This window comes from Pongo abelii, chromosome 1 (genome assembly GCF_028885655.2).
Source record: "Pongo abelii isolate AG06213 chromosome 1, NHGRI_mPonAbe1-v2.0_pri, whole genome shotgun sequence".
Taxonomy (NCBI): Eukaryota; Metazoa; Chordata; class Mammalia; order Primates; family Hominidae; genus Pongo; species Pongo abelii.
The window spans coordinates 147,783,030-147,803,597 of record NC_071985.2 but is presented as its reverse complement, the minus strand read 5'-3'; the positions used below and the strand labels follow the sequence as shown (position 1 = coordinate 147,803,597).

General features: G+C 36.5%; 2 protein-coding genes across 3 annotated transcripts in view; one reads left to right on the top strand and one right to left on the bottom strand.

Moving 5' to 3' along the window:
• DNAI3 (dynein axonemal intermediate chain 3) overlaps window positions 1-20,568 on the top strand; it is a 176,522-nt gene that overhangs the window by 92,905 nt on the left and 63,049 nt on the right. The window lies entirely within an intron of this gene.
• Window positions 5,102-20,568, bottom strand: part of SYDE2 (synapse defective Rho GTPase homolog 2) — a 41,949-nt gene continuing 26,482 nt past the window's right edge. Inside the window, exons 5-7 of one of the 2 annotated variants that reach the window (XM_054532033.2) lie at window positions 16,645-16,826; window positions 12,165-12,396; window positions 5,102-6,839 (exon numbers count right to left, since the gene is read on the bottom strand). In XM_054532033.2, the coding sequence (XP_054388008.1) occupies window positions 6,727-6,839; window positions 12,165-12,396; window positions 16,645-16,826 (527 nt within the window). In that variant the 3' untranslated portion in view covers window positions 5,102-6,726. Of the gene's footprint in view, window positions 6,845-12,164; window positions 12,397-16,644; window positions 16,827-20,568 lie in introns of both variants that reach the window. The other variant, XM_002810659.6, reaches the window with a different exon arrangement.

Genomic DNA, 20,568 nt, shown 5'->3' with positions numbered 1-20,568 from the left:
TTTTTCTTCTTAAATTTGGTTTAAATGTAAACATTTACCAAAGTGATAAATATCTGCAGTTTAGTCAGATAGTACCATAAGTATTTATTAATAGCATTTGTTACAAAAAACAGAAATCTCCATCTGCTTCTTCCCCTTATTCTCAGAGCAGGCTGTTCAGAAGCAGGCTCTTTGAAGTGACATTTGAGCAGAGAAGCGAATGACAAAAAGGAGCTACTTAAGTAACATCTGGATAAAGAGCTTTCCAGACAGGTGCAATGGCAAGAGCTGAGAGTCTCAGACAGGAATGAGGGTCCCCAGTGTTGCTAGAGCCGGGGAGCAAGGGAGAAGGCCTAGGAAATGATGCAGTTTATCTTTTTCATATTAGCTTCCATGAATAGACTGGATCGTGGGTGTGGAGAGGGGAAAGTGATAGCAGAGACGAAATATGAGATTGAGGGATGATGGTGGCTTAGACTAGGGTGTTAGCAGTGACAAACTCCAATGCAGTTTCAGACACACAGCACTTAGACCTGTTGATGGCTGGGATATACAGGGTGGACGGGGTAAGAAAGACTCCAATTTTGGAGCAACAGGGTTCAGATGATTAGGAAAGTGTTGTGTATATTTGTCACTGTTTTGCCTGCTCAGCATCCAAATCTCCTTCTGCAGTCATAGAATCTACTTACTATGTAAGTTCTAAGAAAGGATGCAAGCTAATTCCTCTCTGCCTCCTGGAAGCTGGAGTACAATCTCATGCTTCTGTCTAGGACTGTGAATCAGGAGTAATGCAGAGTGAGGATGTTTTCTAACTAACTCCAGTGGGGAGTACATGAGGCTGCTTAGTGACAGTGACAGCAACAGCAGCGTCGTAACCAGGCATGGCCTTGATTGCTGTCATTCTGACGACCTAACCTCTCTTAGTTTCTGTTTATTTTCCAAGTCTATTTCTCAAGCTTGCCCATTAAAAAAAAAATTTAAAAATAGAGGTATGACATATAAAGGGCACAAATCTTAAGTATGCAACCTGATACGTAAACACCTATGAAACCACCACCTAGACCAAAATATAAAAGACTTTCAGCACCCTAAAAGTCTTCCCTCTGATACACTATTTTCTCAATAAATTCAACTTCTGCCTGAGTTAGCAAGTCCATTTCTAGCTGAGGCAGAATGCAATCAAGAAATCTGACTTGTGGCACTTTAGTGTTTACCAAATGTGACCCTTACTGCATTCAGAATGAAAATTGGTCAGGAAAAAGAGCAAAAGAGCATTTTTGTACCAAAGTCCTCAGGTGAGTAAGCCTCAAATTAAGACTTGTTATTAATCATAATACAACTTTATCATACCAAAGTACCTAAAAATTGATATATTTAATTTATAAAATCTTAACCATCAAAGTCAATCTGTGGTCTGGAAACTAAATTCTTTTCAGGGACCCTACCAGTACTCAACCCTGTTTCTTTAGGGTCCCTAACATGTAAAGCTACATAATCTGGAATTTTCCAGACAGTTATTTATTTTTTATATTTTATTTTTTGAGATGGAGTCTTCCTCTGTCACCCAGGCTGGAGTGCAGTGGCGCAATCTCAGCTCACAACAACCTCTGCCGCCCGGGTTCACGCCATTCTCCTGCCTCAGCCTCCCGAGTAGCTGGGACTACAGGCACCCGCCACCATGCCAGGCTAATTTTTTGTATTTTTAGTAGAGACGGGGTCCAGACAGTTATCATGTGGGACTTTACTTAAATATATATGAAGTCTTGCTGGGCGCGGTGGCTCACGCCTGTAATCCCAGCACTTTAGAAGGCCGAGGCGGGCAGATCACAAGGTCAGGAGATCGAGACCATCCTGGCTAACACAGTGAAACCCCGTCTCTACTAAAAAAAGACAAAAAACAAACAACAACAAAAAAAAAAATGAGCCGGGCATGGTGGCAGGCGCCAGTAGTCCCAGCTACTCAGGAGGCTGAGGCAGGAGAATGGCGTGAACCCGGGAGGCGGAGCTTGCAGTAGCTGAGATCGCGCCACTGCTCTACAGCCTGGGCGACAGAGTGAGACTCCGTCTCAAAATAAATAAATACATAAAGATATATATGAAGTCTTCTGGCCTTCTTATTCTAGTAGTAACTCTATGAGCACCATCACCAAGTACAGATGCATTAGTACTAATCGTTAACAGGACATTATAAGACATTTTAATAACTATTAACAATACCAACGTTCAATAGAAGGAACTCACTGAAAAAACACGGAGTCATTTCAATCTCATTTGATGGCGCTCCATCATTCAGCTGCTCAGGCCGTACTCCTTTCATAGTCCACTGGCAGATTCTTTTAGCTCCTGCTTCAAAATATATCCAGAATCCAACCATATCTCACCATCTCTATTGTTTCTATCCTGGTCCGAATCTTTCTAGCCTGGACTACTGCAAAACTGGATGCTTGAAGGTAATAGTGAAATGCCTTCAAAATTCTAAAGAAAAGTGAGTTTGAACATAGGACTGCAGGCCCAATAAAAATAAAGTGTGAGGAAAAAATAAAGGCCTTGTCAGACACACAAGGACTCAAGTTTCTCTCCCATGTACCCTTTCTGGGGGAAAAAAAAGGCACCTGTAAATATACTTCAGCAAACAGAAAAGACAAATTCAAGAAACAATGCAGCAGAATAAAAAAGAAAACAAAAGAAAGAAAGAAAAAATAGGAGTACAAAGAAAATACATCCCAAGATGATAGCTAAAAATCACTTTGTCCAAATTCGATGAAGCTGATTAAGAAGCATAAAATGATCTCAGGGTTAGAGTGAAGAACATACTTTTTTCCTTCCTGTCAATTCTGTCAAAAAAAAAAAATAAAGATAAGAATACAGTTCCAGAATCCCAAGGTGAGAGCTAAAAGCACTCTGAACAAATCTAGTAATTCAATAGTATGATTAAAAGAACAGCTACAGTAAAGCAAGTGTTTTTCTTCTGTCAAGAAATAAAAGCAGGCTGGAAGCAGTGGCTCAAACTGTAATCCCAGCACTTTGGGAGGCTGAAGCGGAAAGGATCGCTTGAGCCTACAAATTTGAGACCAGTCCTGGCAACATAACAATACCCCGTCTCTATTGGAAGATTTTTTTTAAAAAAAAGAAATAAAAGCAATTACTTACTCCAGGAACCATTAAAGTATGCAAAAGCCATGACCCAATTACGTAGCAAATGACACATGGCATGATTTGGGGAAGTTGACGGCTGGCTATAAAAGAATCCATCTGGCCTTTATGAGTGAAACATTCTGCTTAAATCAGCACATACTTAAGGATATAAGGTAGATAGATAGAAGGAGATAAATCACCTGGTTTACCTGTGCATACTTTTGCATAGTGTGACTGCTAGTTACTGATTTGCAGTGTTTAGAATAAATATACAGTATATACAATATACAAATAAATATACAGTATAAAGGGAAAATATACATCTATTAAAACTGATTATATAAACTAATAGTATAACAAGAGAAGTCAGGAGGTAAAGGACAGTAATGAGTTGGAAGGGAAGTATAAGGTTGGTCATTTCCTCAATGTTAGGGAAATGTATTTAAAATCAATGGATCAAAAAAATTATTAACTAAAGTTATAAAGGAGAACAAATGAACTAAAAACATAACAAAAATGGTGAGAAGGAATGAAGTGAGATAAATTGTTTATCATTCATAAAATGACAAATTCGGCTTAAATGATAAACAGCAGCAAGAAATGTGCTGTTACCTCTAAGAGGTGAAATTGGTGTGGATGGCAGACAGAAACACTTGTACTTTTATTTTCTATCCATCTGAATTGTTTAGAATTTTTATTCATGTACATGCTCTAAAATTAAAATTGTTTTTAATCCAAAAAAATATTAGAGGCTGGGCATAGTGGCTCACGCCTGTAATACTTGCACTTTGGGAGGCTGAGGCGGGTGGATTGCTTGAGCCCAGGAATTTGAGACCAGCCTGGGCAATATACTGAGACTTTGTCTCTATTTAAAAAAAAAAAAAAAGAAAAGAAAAATTAAAGCTGGCTGCCTCAGAAAGGAGCAACAGTTAACACTACAGAAAGATCCTAGGAAATTATAAAAAGCAGGTATAAAAACTCTCAAAAAATATTTGCAGTAAAATGCCATTTAAAGTAAAGACATCTAAACTTATCCAACACTTCTGGTACAGCAGAGTCAATAAAAGCAGTTTATAGCTATAACTTGGTGATTAGACAACAAAAAAATGATAGAATTCTCTAAGAGGGCAGAGATCAACTTTAAAACTATTCTCATCCAAAATAACATAGTAATATAGTAATACAAGCATGGCCCTTAAAGTATCTCAGATTCTGGAAAATTTTGGACAAATAAATGTTATTTACATATATTGATGGATAATACATGATGGTCCAAAACTTTAACACCTTTGTTTAAAAAGAATATTAAAATAAGTGATCCTTAAAACCATTATAATTAATAGCATAACACAAAGATTATAATATTTTAATAAAATTTTTACATTTCTAGAACAATTTATTCAATTCATACATGATATAGCAACAAAAGGAAGGAAACTGAGACAGCTTTCCTATAAAACATTCAAGAGTACTTTCCTTTGACTACTCAATATATATGTTCTCTTGGTATTCTTCTGAATTGTTAACACAAAGTTTTAAAAAATGAAAATTGCATATAAAAATATTTATCTTTTTTAACAATGGGTTTTCAAATTAAATAATGTCTGTTTATCAATATTTATTGCATAGAAATATTTTAAGTACTTTAATATTTAGAAAAACATCAGGAAGTCAGTTTTTCAATGGCTGCCATATCTTAAAAGTTGGTAACTTAAAGTCTATTTATAATTTTAAAATTACATATTCTGTAGATATAAAAGTTTAAAAAAAATACATTTTGATTTAATACAAAAGCCTTCTAAATTTACATTTTCAAACATTACTGTGATTCTATAACATTGTATATATACTTAGCCAAAATAAGTTAATTTTTAAAAATCAGTAACATGTAATATGCTGGCAAGACTTTAGAAACAAATCGGGGTAATTATAAAGTCAATGTTATAAATGTACTACTACAAATAAATAATTAAAACAAAGCAGAATATAAAAATGCATAGAACAGGGGCAGATTTATTAAATCTAAGTCACCAGTGCAGAAATCTGGGTACTTAATCCCTTAAGGAGTTAGAGGATTTCAAATTTAAAAGATGACTTTTCCCAGGGGACATTGTGACTTTCTGTGAATAAAGGAAAGAAAGTCTATTATTTCTATTCAGATGCTTCTAGAGTATTATTGTTCAAGTGTTTTTATGTAATTCCTCCTTTAATTTAAATGTTCTTTCCCTGAAAAAAATATTTTAAGATAATAATTTTGGCCTCATGACATATATACTTTAAAAATACATGTGATTCTACAGTAATCCCTCCCCCATCCTGATATCTATACATATATGCATTTATAAATATATACATAGTTTCAGGATTATAAAAATATTTAATTTTTATAAGCTTAAATAATTACTGTTAATACAGAAAACATTAATACTTGTATAATTTCACTTTTATTTATAAAAAGATTTTCTTATAGCAGCATTTGCATTACAAATAAAATTTGACCAAAGGATGTTGCAGTGTACCAGGACCCGTACTGCAAATCAGACTGAGCAGCTGTGATGTTCCTCTAAAAGAACCTCTAGAGGCCGGGCGCAGTGGCTCACACCTGTAATCCCAGCACTTTGGGAGGTCAAGGTGGGCGGATAATCTGAGGTCAGGAGTTCGAGACCAGCCTGGCCAACATGGTGAAACCCCATCTTTACTAAAAATACAATAATTAGCTGGGCACGGTGGTGGGCGCCTGTCATCACAGCTATTCAGGAGGCTGTGGCAGGGGAATCACTTGAACTGGGGAGGTGGAGGTTGCAGTGAGCTGAGATCGCACCAGTGCACTCCAGCCTGGGCGACAGAGTGAAACTCTATCTCAAGAAACAAAAAAAAAGGATATCTGTCTCAGCTACAGAAGAGTGGTTCCCATAAAGCAGAAAAACTTTGAGGGGCTAATAACTTATGTGAACCTCCTTAAGTGCATTTGAAAGTTATCTCCATAGAGTTGGCAAGATTTAGTAAAATATCCTAAGAAGTCCAAGTTTTATTGATCCCCAGAAAAGTTCTCTAGTGAGATAAGTAAAAATTATATTAATGAATAGTGTTTTTAATTGAATCAGATAAACTTATTAGAAATTAATTAAAGATTTCAAGAGTAAAAAAATGAAAACATCACTGTGGGTGGTATAAGAAAATAACAACAGATTTGAAACTTTAAGACATTACAAAAAAAAAACCCCTCAATCTCAAAAACTCATATTAAGCTTGTTTTTGTTGAGCTCACGTTCCAGATTTCCAATCAAAGTATCAATACTTTCTTGTAGATCTCTGAGATTGTTTTTTCGATCCACTGTAGACTCAATTGTCTGCATTGTCAAATATGTCTGAAATGTACACTCTTTGGACATGGGAATTGGCTGTTCAATCATTACTTCTGGCCCATCCATTTTGCTATAATTTTCTCCGATTTCTCTATCTTCTGAAGGGACATCATCATAATCCACATCATTTAAATTTTCTTTTGTATTTAAAAAGTAGTTTTCCCCACAGCTGCTCCAGTCTCCTGCATAACGATTGCTAAGTGGACTGTCTAATCGGTTTTGCTTTGGCCTAAGTACTCCTGATGAATCAGTACCACTCAAATTTAACATATGAGGTCGTTCTTTCTTCTGCCTCAAATAATTCAGAGAAGACTTCTGCTCTGGGAATAAATTGTCTGTTGATTTTTTGACAGTTGAATGCTGCACTAGAAATAAACAATAATTTTGCTTTAGTGACAGTAATCCAACTGAACTTAAAAAAAAAACAGCTAAAGATAAGCCATTTAATCATCAACTACAAACATGCATTAAAACAAAAACATGCACTCTATCAAAAGAAAGCATTCCATAATTATTTTTTATTACCAGACATAATCTAGATTAAGGATAGAAGCAGTATAACGTTCCATGGTGCTAATTCATGCTACATCATAACGTCCCCAAACAAATCACATTTCCAATGTCGATTAATTTTCTGTGCAACTTTATTATTATCTAGCTATAATTCAAACAATAGCTAAGCTGGTAGCTTCTCCTAAATTAAAAGCTACAGCAAAAAGCAGGCAAGGCATGTTGGTGTACAAACAAACAAAATATAACAAAAAGTTCCTTTGTCTGCAAACATCTAAATGAGTCAAAGGCATCTAAAGTGATCAGCCTAATAAGTTCTGACCCTTGTGGGCTTTTCTGCAATTCTATTAGCAGCAGAGTCATAGTTTACTAAGCAGATCAAATTTCACTTTGATAAAATGTGCTAATACTAGATTTGACCACTTGTTACCTGAGTTTGATTATACAGCATTATCTACTATCTTCATTTATTGCCTGGAAATAGTACAGATATTTTATTTTCTCATTCTGGTTAGGTATTTAACAATCCCAAATAACATTTTCCATATTAAGACTAGTTTCTTCTGAGAGTATGCATTGTGTTAGCCATATAGACGATCACCACAGAGACACATTACTTCATTACAAACCAAGGTTTACTCTTGTGTGTTGAACAAAATATTTAAGGCTATTCTGTATATAAAATAGACAATTTAAAATGCTGACACATAGCTATTAAAGATTACCCATAATATCTTTCTCTTTCTGCTTGTTTATTCTCCATGAATAAGTGCCCCTTCATCTCTATTTCCCTTCACTAAGATAAAGCAACATAAATCAGTGATAACACACCAACTTTGTACTCTCCAATATATAATGAATGCTTGTTTGCTATTATATAACATAAGACAACTGAAAAACTATAAAAACATATATATGGTTCTAGTTTTCCAGACTTAAAGTGATATTCATAATATTTTTCAGAGATCTCATACTTTTTTAAATTTAGATTTTATTGAAATATTTGATAACTGTACACAGGTATGTTTTTAACATTTATATTGCATTTTTAAGATGATTATTATGTATCACTATAGATAGCCAAAATTTCTTGATCTAAAATTTTCTAGAAAATAAAGGTTAGATATTTACTTCAAATTGATCTTTAATGTTAGTATTAATATAGAATGGTCCATACCATCAACTGATATAAGTGCAGAATGGATAAATGAATTTTCCACTGTGTAATTATTCATATTCTTTTTCCTCCTCTAGCTGCTTATCACCACTATCTCCTTGCTTTTCCCCCCTCATTCTTTGTGCTATTTCTGTTCTTTTTAGTGCTTAACTGTCATGCCTGTTGTTTTCACCAACCAATTACAATATTCTGCTAGCCTTGAGGTTATCTGGTCTGATCTAACCATGTATTTTTGCTTTATGTCTTAAACTTGTCCTATTGTGCCTGCATTTTCAGACATTATGTCTGCAAAATCCAGATTCATTTTGTTGCCAGTTGCTTACAGTTACTTACCTAAGACCCCATTGAAACATTGTTTCTGTATATTATCTTGGAAAATATTAAGAAACCAATTAAACTGATATTTTATATCTTTTAGACTAAAAATTTCAATTTCTGAAAAACCAACATCACTGACTTTTTAGACTACTGATGTCAGAGTGGTTTACAACTAAATATATGGTGAAAATGGCTAATTTTAACCTCAAAAGTTCTGGTTTTCCCATCACTGTTGACTACCCACCTTCAATAGAATAAAATTAAAAATGCAGTCTATAAGGTTGCTGAAAAAGAATTCAAAATGTAATAAGTACTAAGAAACTTAATTTTTCCTTATCTTATTTTCTACCAGTAGATTCGTTTCTAATTACTACTTTATTATCCTTTTATCTATAAATACCTTATTTAATAAAAATATACTGACTGTCTAGTTAGTGCCAAATACTCTGCTAGGACCTGGGAATATAAAGTTAAAAATAATCCCCAACCTCACCAAACTTAAAATCTTGTAAGATAGATGAAATAAAAAGAAATAAGAGAAAAACTGATACCTTTTCCAAAAAACTTACCCCAAATATATTTATCATAGAAAATGTGGTATAGCGGCCAGGTGGTGGCTCACGCCTGTAATCCCAGCACTTTGGGAGGCCAAGGCAGGCAGATCACTTGAAGTCAGGAGTTTGAGATCAGCCTGGCCAACATGGTGAAACCCCATCTCTACTAAAAATACAAAAATTAGCTGGGCGCAGTGGTACATGCCTGTAATCCCAGCCACTCAAGAGGCTGAGGTAGGAGAACTGCTTGAACCTGAGAGGCAGTGGTTGCAGTGAGTCAAGATTGCACCAGTGCACTCCAACCTGGGTGACACAGTGAGACTCCATCTCAAAAAAAAAAAAAAAAAAAAAAAGGAAGAAAATGTGGTATAGCAAGGATCTAGGAATTATACTCTCTCTAAATTGATTTCTCCATCTTTAAAGTGATAGGGTGGCCAGCAGTATTATTTTCAGTATTCTTAAAACAGAAAATGAATATCTAAAAGAAACATTTTTGTGAAAACTCAATACATAAAACAGATAAAAAGAAGGCTGTTCTGGTCAATGGGCAAGTGTGTTTCCATTTTGTTCCCCTACCCCTTGCTGATCTGGCTTCTAAGCTGCTTCCAAAGAACCCCAGAGCTTAGTAGAAGACAATCTAAAAAACTATTGGCCGGATGACTTTTACCTTCTAATGCTGATATGCTGAAGTTCTAACCAATTACTTTGAAGATAGGATTTTTCAAATATAAATCTCAAAGCAAATTATCTTCTTGCCCAAAATTAAAAAACAAAAAATAACATGAAACAAAACAAAAAGTTTAGAAAATAAAAAATAAGGGGGCGACTCTCTTTAACTCTGGAATTGGAGAATTTCCAAATGGAAAAATAAGATATGCATACCAAGGAAAGCTAAAACCTTCTATTGAATGCATGGAGATAGGACAGGCATTCACTGAGTTAATATGCTATGGCCTACTAGTCTTTGCCACATTCTCTATGTCACCATCAACTTTCTCAGGCCAAGTAAGTGCACCTCGTCTACTTGATTTCTGCCTTTTCTTGAATTCAACAGCAGGTGATTGACAGGGTAAAACTGTTGTTTCTTCTCATCTTTCTGCCCTGTTCTTTGTTTGAGGTACTACAACTAAAGAAAAATAACAGGTTATAGAAAAAGGAGCAGTTATTTTTAAAACCAACAACACAAATCTTTGGAATAAGGTGCTGTACACTAGGAACAGCTGTTTAAGGCTGTCTTTAGAATACAGTGAATTTGAAATCTGAACCTGCTTTTTCTATAACACAAGATATACATTGTTTCTTCTCTCAAACCCAAAACTAAGGTGGCTACTATTACAAAACAATAAAATGACCTTAACCTCTGGCACAGAATAATTAATAATTAATAATAACAAACTCAGGCACTGACAGTAAACTTAATGGAATCTCCAGGGAAGCAAGTTTTCATTTGTGGTAATGACAAGCTGGCTTTCTCCTAAATTCTTGGTGTTTACTAGAATTAAAGCTGTTCTAGAAAAAGGAGACACAGTTGACACTCTGAAAGATCCCTTATGTTGAGCATCAAATGCTGAAATTAGCTCAATTACCCACAGAATCTTGATTCAGGGTTTTAAAATAGTTAAAATAACATTCTAATTCAGTTAAAACATGAATTAGAATAATTTTTAAGCCTGCATTTAAAAGAAAGTAAAAGCTTTAAACTTTCCAAATTTTAAAGTTGAATTTTTTTTTTTTTTTTTGAGACGGAGTCTCACTCTGTCCCCCCGGGCTAGAGTGCACTGTCGCAATCTTGGCTCACTGCAACCTCCACCTCCCTGGTTCAAGTGATTCTCTTGCCTCAGCCTCCCAAGTAGCTGGGACTACAGGTGCCCACCACCATGCCCAGCTAATTTTTTTGTATTTTTAGTGGAGGCGGGGTTTCACTATGTTGGCCAGGCTGGTCTCAAACTCCTGACCTTGTGATCCACCTGCCTCGGCCTCCCAAAGTGCTGGAAAATTTTTATTAACTTAATTTCTAATTCACTTTAAATGATGAAATCAAGCATTCTCTTGTACTTTAATCTTTCTGTATATATATACATAACAAAAGAGTAACCAAAGACATTGACTGAGCGCTCACTTTGTGCTAAACATTTTGCTCATTGCCTTAGATGTTTTATCTCAATCTTTACAACAACCCTGAGGCAGGCATTATTTAGAGAGAAGCAAACTGGGAGTTGAAGAGGTTAAAGTTTTTGCTGTAGCCCATCCTGCTGGCAAGTGCCACCATCCAGATCTGAACCCAAACCTGACCCCAGGGCCAAGCATGGTTACTAGTGTGCTCTACGCTAAACACCAAAGTACTTCACACTTGGTCCCATGCAGTGTGGGGCGAGAGTAGCAGGGGTTACTAAAAGCTAAGAAAATTTTGGAATTTAAATGCAGGGTCCTTTATAGAATGTCGAATTAAACACATATTTCTTTTAACTCTGAAATTATATCAGAGATAATTAGGAAAATAACTGTCAGTCTTTAGTTATTGATTGAAATAAGGATTGGATAAGAAAGATGGAAAGGTCAAAGATAATTCCCAATTCAAGCTGAGATAATTTGACTAATGACCATGAATGCAGTTAAAGACATAAAGAAGAACTGATTTAAGGAGAAAAATGAATTCTGCTTTATACCAGTTGAACTAAAAATGAGAAGAGTAAATAAATTAGTGTTTATTGAGTCTCTATTACATGTCAAGAGCTATGCTGAGCACATTACCTACACAATTTTTTAAAATCCTAATAAAAATTTATAAACATATTATTAAATCCATATGACAAAAGATGATACAAGGCTCCACGATGTTAAGAAACCAACCCAAGGTCAGATTGCTAATAAGTGGCACAACCAGGATTTAAATCCAGATCTGACCAAATCTAAAATGTGCAAATGAATCTACATGCCTACAATGTCATCAGCAAAGGCAGAAAACATTTAAATGAAAAAAATCTAAAGGGCAGATATCAATTCACAACATTTTGAAAAAGCAAAATCTAGAAGAATTTCTTCAATCATATATGAGCATATTTAATGATTAGTTAATTCAAATACCCTATCATTGAAAGTGAAAAATATTTCCATAGAATCATTTACCTGGCCAGAGTTGGAGTAAGTAATGAAGAACTTCAATGTGTTTTTTAAAATCCAAAGCACTTGCAAGTTCTTCTGAATCAGTAAAGACTCTGTTGTTATGGGTGGAAGGCTCTTGCCTCTGACTTAATAATACTGGTCCAAAGCACACAGCCAAATTCTGGCATGTCATCTTATTCACTTCATGATAGGAAGCCACCAATTTCAAATGATCCAACAACATCTTTAGGGTTGCCTAAATTAAATTAAATTTCAATTAATATAGTCATAAAGGGGCAAATTCAAGGACACAATTTATAGCAGGAAATACAGATAAGCATCTTGTCACTTTTAAAAAGATTTTTTTAAAGATTTGCTTATAAATTTGATGTTTGGAACCTAGAACATAGTTTCTAATAGAAACATTATATGGGGCCTAAATTATGTTCCAGCCGGGCACAGTGGCTCATGCCTGTAATCCTAGCACTTTGGGAGGCTGAGGCAGGAGGATCACCTGAGGTCAGGAGTTCAAGACCAGCCTGGCCAACATGGTGAAACCCCACTCTACTAAAATACAAAAATTAGCTGGGCATGGTGGCGGGTGCTTATGATCCCAGCTACTCAGGAGGCTGAGATGGGAGAATTGCTGGAACCCGGGAGATGGTGGTTGCAGTGAGCCGAGACTACACCCCTGCACTCCAGCCTGGGTAGCTGAACGAGACTCTGTCAAAAAAAAATTCTGTTCCAACAACACAATTTAATCCATTAAATGGTTAAAATATATATTCTTTATAAAATACTTATGAATGCATTCCAAATTTCAGCTGGAATCCCTGGGAAAATGCATCCATTAACTCTTTCTCTTCTAACACGGCAACAGCAAAGGCTGTGATGAAAAGGGGATTAGGGTAAGAATGTTCATTTTTAAGTACAGATAAGTCCTGTAGTTGTAAGTTGTAATCATTATCATGCTTAAATCTAGGAAGCTAACCATTCCGGAACATGGCCAGGTTCTACAATGATTTCGATTATGAAAGACATGTTTAAAAGGCCAATGTGCTACTTAACTAATATAAATATAAATAAATATATAGAGAGTAAATAAACCTAAAAAAGAAGAATAGTACAGTTAGAAATGAAAGAAAAAAATTACCGAAAAAAATATTTTTTAATCCTTAAAGAAACTAGTAAGGGGAGTTGGCTCAAAAAGTGGAATGGTTATTTAGGTTTCAACAATTATGGAAAGAAATCATGTTTTTTGATATAGTGGCATAGGATCAATCATTTAACAAAATGAGTAATTTTTTTCTTCAACATTGTATTGAAGACATTGATGCCAATTAAAAACTTTAATTTTTTTTTCTTTTTTTTGAGACAGGGTCTCACTCTGTTGCCCAGGCTGGAATACGGTGGCATGATCACAGCTCACTGCAGCACCGACCTTCCTGGCTCAAGCAATCTTCCCACCCCAGCCTCCCAAGTAGCTCGGGCTACAGGCGTGCTGGACACCATACCCACTAATTTTTTAAAAATTTTTTGTAGGCCAGGCATGTGGCTCACGCCTGTAATCCCAGCACTTTGGGAGGCCGAGGCAGGTGAATCATCTGAGGTCAGAAGTTTGAGACCAGCCTGGTCAACATGGGAAACCCCAACTGTACTGAAAATACAAAAAAATAGCTGGTGTGGTGGCGCACGCCTGTAATCCCAGCTACTCAGGAAGCTGAGACAGGAGGATCGCTTGTTCTGGGAGGCAGAGGTTTCAGTGAGCCAAGCTTGTGCCACTGCACTCCAGCCTGGGTGATAGAGCGAGACTCCATCTCAAAAAAAACATTTTTTTTTTTTTTTGTAGAGACAGGCCTTGCTATGTTGTCTAAGCTGGTAAAAATCTTGTTTAAAGAAAAATCAAAATAACATTATTTCTGGAGCCAAAAGTGACAAATGAATTTGCTGGTCAGAAGGCCATTTAGTAGCTGTGGCAAGAACAAGTCCAGCGAGATGAGGTAGGAAGCCAGATTACAATGTGCTGAGTAGTAAATGAGTGGTGAAGAAGCGATAATAGCCGGAATAAACAGCCTTTCAATGTTTGGCTATGAAGGGAAGGAATGAAGAGAGAATGAAAACTAGAGAAGAATATGGCATTTTAAATCAAAACAAGTCAAATATATGAATCATGTTTCTTTTTTAAATTCATAATTATTTCCTAACACAACTCCATACACACTGGCCTCTTAAGGGTATTTCCAGCAATAATTGTGATCATACACACACACAAACACAAACAACACACTACACCTGGTTAAATATATGTTCGATGTCAATAGCAAGCAAAGGAATGCAAATTTTTTTGTCTACTAAATAAGATGAGCCAAAAAATGTAATTGTCATGTTCCTTTTGAAAATTAGTCTGGCTGGGCGTGGTGGCTCATGCCTATAATCCCAGCACTTTGGGAGGTCGAGGCAGGTGGATTGCTTGAGCTCAGGAGTTCGAGACTAGCCTGGACAATGTGGTAAAACCCAGTCTCTACAAAACATACAAAAAAAATTAGTTGAGGGTGACGGCACACGCCTGTAGTCCCAACTACTTGGGGGGCTGAGGCAGGAGGATCGCGTGAGCCGGGGAGGTTGAGGCTGCAGTGAGCTGTGTTCGCACCACCGCACTCTAGCCTGAGAGACAAAGTGAGACCCTGTCTCAAAAACAAACAGAAAAAAAGAAAAAGAAGAAAGAAAATTAGTATGAAAACATATAAAGGCCTTAAAATGTTCATATTATTTAAATAAGCAATTCCATTTCTGAGGTTCTATTCTAAATAATTCTAAACTAAAAATAAACCTGTGTACAAATATTTACAAATCACTCAAAATCTAAACATACAAAAGAGAATACTGATAAATTATGATGTCAAATTCACTCAATGGTATATCACACAGTTATTGACTGACTGACTGACTGATCGAGACAAAGTCTGGCTCTATCGCCCAGGATGGAATGCAGTGGCATGATCTCGGCTCCCTGTAGCCCTCCCTGGGCTCAAGCCATCCTTCCACCTCAGCCTCCCAAGTAGCTGGGACCCTAGGCACGTGCCACCATGCCCGGCTAATTTTTGTAGAGACAGGGTTTCGCCACACAGCCCAGGCTTATTCAGTCTTTTTAGAAAGGATGGCAATAGCATGGGCCTTAGAGTCAGAAAGACTTGAATTTATGTGATAGACTATAATATTCACAAAAGCTATGTAACTTTTGGCAAGTGATTTAAATTCCCTAGCACTCATTTCTTCACTTATAAGTGGCACTTATAATTTTACCTAGTGCTGGGCATTGTAGCGCAAGCCTGTAATCCCAGCACTTTGAGAGGCCAAGGCAGGCAGATCACCTGAGGTCAGGAGTTCAAGACCAGCCTGGCCAACATGGTGAAACCCCGTCTCTACTAAAAATACAAAAATAAGTCAGGCATGGTGGTGCCCACCTGTAGTCCCAGCTACTCAGGACGCTGAGGTAGGAGAATCGCTTGAACCTATAAAGGTGGAGGTCGCAGTGAGCCGAGATCGCACCACTGCACTCCAGCCCAGGCGACAGAGTGAGACTCCATCTTCAAAAAAAAAAAAAATTTTTTTTACCTAGTGTTGGGAAACCAGTATCTCTACTTTCTCCACCTACCCCCTTAAACTTCACCCCACCCTTCTGCTTCTGTACTCTTTAGCTGTTCCCTTCCCCTAATCCAAAGGAGGAGTAATTGTTAATCCAACTGGACAGAGCACAGGACATTCAGGGGACCACAGTAAACTCCCAAATAAAGTTACTGGACTTACAGTTTCTACCCACTAATTCTTGCTCTTTCTGCCCCAACATGATAAAAAAATGTAGGCAAATTTGGCCTCATCTAGACAAGCTCAGTCATATCTTTCTCCTATTTTCCCTTCTATTCTAAGGAACAACAGATAAAGTTAGGCTAAGGCTGGTTCTGAAGACCTACCTATCCTTCTCTCTCTCTCCTGGATGCTGGTCTGAAGATTTTGGAGAGGGGGCGAATGGAAAGGATAAAGAGGAAAAAATGAGGTGGGAGTGTTGTTTGTCTTAAAGTTAAGCCATGTATACCAAAACAGTTATCATATCTAAAAAATACTAAAAGGAGACACACCAAATGTTAATTATAGCTGCCTCTGGATATTGGATTGCAATTTTACATTCTTCTTTTCTGTATCTTTTCAATATTTCTATAATGAACAAATATTATTGTAATAACATTTTAACAATACAATTTAAAAAACTTTAGTGAGTATTTATTCATGCTTAGGCTAAAATCACTTACAGAAAAGATAAAACTTTTCTAGATTTATTCGTTTAAGAAGCTTTTATGGACTTAGGCTGTTTAAAGGCAGTAATGGCAGAGCTTTTAAATCCATGAGTGCCACAAATGTCAAATATCTAAAATTATTTGTAGCTCTGGAGCTAGGTATACAGTTCATTAACTGGCTTTCAGGAAAAATGTATTCTGGTAATGCTTACCTTCTCAATCTCAGGCAGACAATCCAGCAGGTCAACAGTGTACTTAGAGTCACTTGGGTCATTCTCACAACCATTTGATGACATTTTCAAAGGACTTTTTGCCATTGCATCTAATACAGCCTCATAAAGCTGCTTTGTTATCAGAGGAGAAGGGAGTTCTCTTAAATAATCCTTAAGAACACCTTTAGAAAACAAACAAACCGCAGACAGTTGGTGATTGGACTGCAGAGTGAAATAAAGAACGATGGTCAATTTTTTTAAATTTAAGTATTATAGCCAACTTTCAATATTTTGAAAACAATAAAAGCAACAACAGAAAAAGAATTATAATAAAATACTAGCATTTGTATTCTTTTAAGTTGCCTTGGTAATTGATTTGTTTTGAAAGCATGCTAAAAATGTACATACATAATTTTCAGTTACCATACATTTTAGGTTTGTTAATCATAAAGTAAGCTATTCTTGATACATACACTCTTATTGATTCTGCCCCGTATAAAAAGCTTCTCTAAATGCATGTGAAACAGAAATTAAGAAAGCAAGGCATATTTATGTTAATTATAAATTATTCCAATTACACAAATTTTGAGTTTCTAGACTTTAAATTGATAAAGATACCAATTGTCTGAAACCCTTGGAAATAAATACATTTCCTCTTTAACACTGGAGAAGTGTCTTAAACAGATATATTGGTTGGCTGGATAAGTGCTAATGCTACATTATCATATGGAAGAAAAAATCATTCCTAAAACCAAACAAACCAAAAGCTAAGAACAGAAAACATCAGACGTGTCACTATAATGGGAATGAGGAAAGTCAATTGCAAATATTCCACATGTAGTTTTGAACTAAGAGATATTACTTACAGTAGAAGAAACTGGAAAGAATAGTGGTTGTTATATATAAGCAAGGTAGGTAAGATACTAGCTAAAGGCTGGCATGTGATCACAAGGGAAAACAGGAGATATTCCTAACACCAAAAACCTAAATATATACAATATTGATTCAGAACATGCTCTCAGCCTAGCTTAGTTTGAACTTAAACCTGATTCTATAGGAAGCTTCCCATCTCATTTTTTTTTTTAATTGTGACAGGGTCTCACTCCATCACGCAGGCTGGAGTAAACTGGCAACCTCAAACTCCTAGGCTCAAGCAATCCTCCCACCTCAGCCTCTTAAGTAGCTAGGACTACAGGTGGTTGCCACCACAACTGGCTAATTTTCTTATTTTTTGTAGATCAGGGTCTCACTATACTTCCCAGGTTAGACTTGAATTGCTGCCCTCAAGTGATCCTCCTACCTTATTCTCCCAGAGTACTTGGCACGAGCCACTGTGCCTGGCCCCAAGTTTTAAATATTTAATAGTAACATGATTCATTAGTTTCTTATGCATCCTTCTAATGTTTATGCAAATATAAATACAATTTGTCTCCCTCATTGAGGGTTGAGTATCCTTAGTTTAAAAATCCAAAATGCTCTAAAATCCAAAACTTTTAAAATGCCAACATGATGCTCAAACAAATGCTCATTACAGCATTCTAGATTTTTGATTTTTGGATTAGGGATGTTAAACTGGTAAGCATAATGCAAATATTCCAAAACCCAAAGAAATCAGAAATAAGAAACCTGTATATGCTATTTTGTTTCTTGCTTTTTCATTTAACATCATATCCTTGAGATCTTTTCAGGCCATAGAGAGCTTCCTTAATCATTTTTATAGCCACATTATAGTAGTTCAATGTAAGGATGTCCCATAGTCTTATCTATTCAGTGTCTTACAGATGTATAGTAAAATTGTTTCTTATCTTTTGTTTTTCCAAAACATGCTATAATTAATAACCTTGCACATAATCACTTTGTATATATGCAGGTATGTCTGTAGGATAAATTCTCAAAACAGGACTACTAAGTAAAAAATGCACTTGCAATTTTGAGGAAAAAAGAGGAATAAGAATGTTTCTTTCCTAGGCTTGGAACTTGAGTATCTGGGTGGACACTAGTGACATTACTTCAAATAGAGAACACAGGAGGAAAAGCATGTTTTAGAGGGTAAAGAGAAGAGTTTAATTTTGAACATATGGAGCTTAAGGTATCTATGGGACATTCAAGGCTGCTGGATATAAAAATCTGGATGAAAGAGATGACTGGAGACATTTAAGATTTAAGAATGATCAACTTAAATATAACTGGATCTCGGGAATGATTAGCAGGGAGGCATACAGAGTGATTAAGAGAAGGCTTAGAAAATAACCCTGAAGAACATCAACTTTCCAGGGGTCATCAGGGAAGAGGATCTTCCAGTGGTGACTAAGGAAGAATGGCAAAAGATTTATGTATGGTGAGAAGAGGTGGGGATGGGGTGAGAGGAGAGTGGCAAAAGTGCTGCCAAGTCGAGGAAAACTGTTTCAAGAAAGAGTCTATGATATCTAATGATACCCAAACAATAGTTGGGTTAGATAAGAATAGTGTTAAATATTGCAGAGAACAGTGTTTTTTCAAAATTGGCTGCACACTGAGGCTTTAAAAAAAATTAGATCCTGGAGCCCCATGCCAGCCCTACTAAATCATAATCCACAGAGGTCAGAGCTCCTGTCCCTGTATTTTTAACAAATTCCTCTTATGTTTAGGCAATGGGGTTTTGTAACCAGGCATAGAAAATAATGATCTAGAGACAATTTAAGAACCCAAAAATGTCCACCAGAAAAGGAAGTCAGCAACCTTGGCAAGCACAGTTTCAGGAAAATAAAGGACACTGAAGTCAGGTTGCAGTTGGTTAGGAAGTAAATGGGCATTAAAGAAATAGACAAATGCACACACCTGTTCAAGAAATCTGGCTTTGAGAAAAGTTGATAACCATAGAGGAGAGGGGAGGGCGGGGGAGAAACAAGATCAAAGTGGAGATTTTTCTTTAAAGACAAGAGACACTGAAACATTTCAATGCTAATGTAAAGGAGATAGTAAAAAGGTTTTCAAGGTTCAGGAGAGAGGAAATATAATCGATTGACCAAAGTCCCTCAGAAGAAAGAAGAAAATTCTGAGAACACATGAAGGAATTAGAATTTGTCCAAGATGTAAGAAAGATCATTTCTCTATTATTACAGAAAGGAAGTGGAAAGAATGTATGCCAAAGAGGGCACATTGGTAGGCTGGGTCACAAGAAGTAGAGCAAGTTCCCATCTGATGGCTTCTGTTTTCTCTGTGAAGTTAGGAGGCAAGGTCGTCTGCTAAGAGTGACATGGGTGAAATGAGGTTTAAGGGGAGTGAGAAGATATTAAATAGACACTCCAGAGAATAAGAGAGCTGATAAGAAAACATACAATTATTAGGCACCATTCACAGCCTTCTAATGACTTTGAAGTACATGGATTAACACTGATACCAAATAATACTGATTTTTTTTTCTCATTGCAATCAGTAACCCAGATACAGGCTAGAAAGGCAGACCAGTGTTTCTAGGCAAGATGGAGCAATAGGGACTAGATTTACCTTCCTGCTTGCAACAACTGAAAATGCCAGACAAAATATCTGACAAAACTACGTCAAAGACATTGGACATCAGGCAAAGGACAAGGATCCCTGAGAGATGGGAACCAAATGAAGTGTGCCCACAACAACCACAGCTTACTGCCTGGAGAGACTTTCCAGGTCGCAGTAAGGAAATGAAAACCCAGGTAAAGCTCAACAGTTGAAGGGGTGCTAGAAATTCAAGGAGGCTAAAGCTGCTAGACCTTGCAGGACAGAGCACTTGGGAGTAGAGGGCTGCCTAGAGATGACTCTGGAAATCAGCAAGGAGTCCCAAGTGTTCATCTGAGTACTTGCACACGCAGGTGGGGCAACTCCCCAAGGCTGGAGAAAGAACCAGCCAAATAGATTAGAGAGAATAGTTCTTGGAGTTTTCATAGTGCGGGCAATCACTCTCATTCC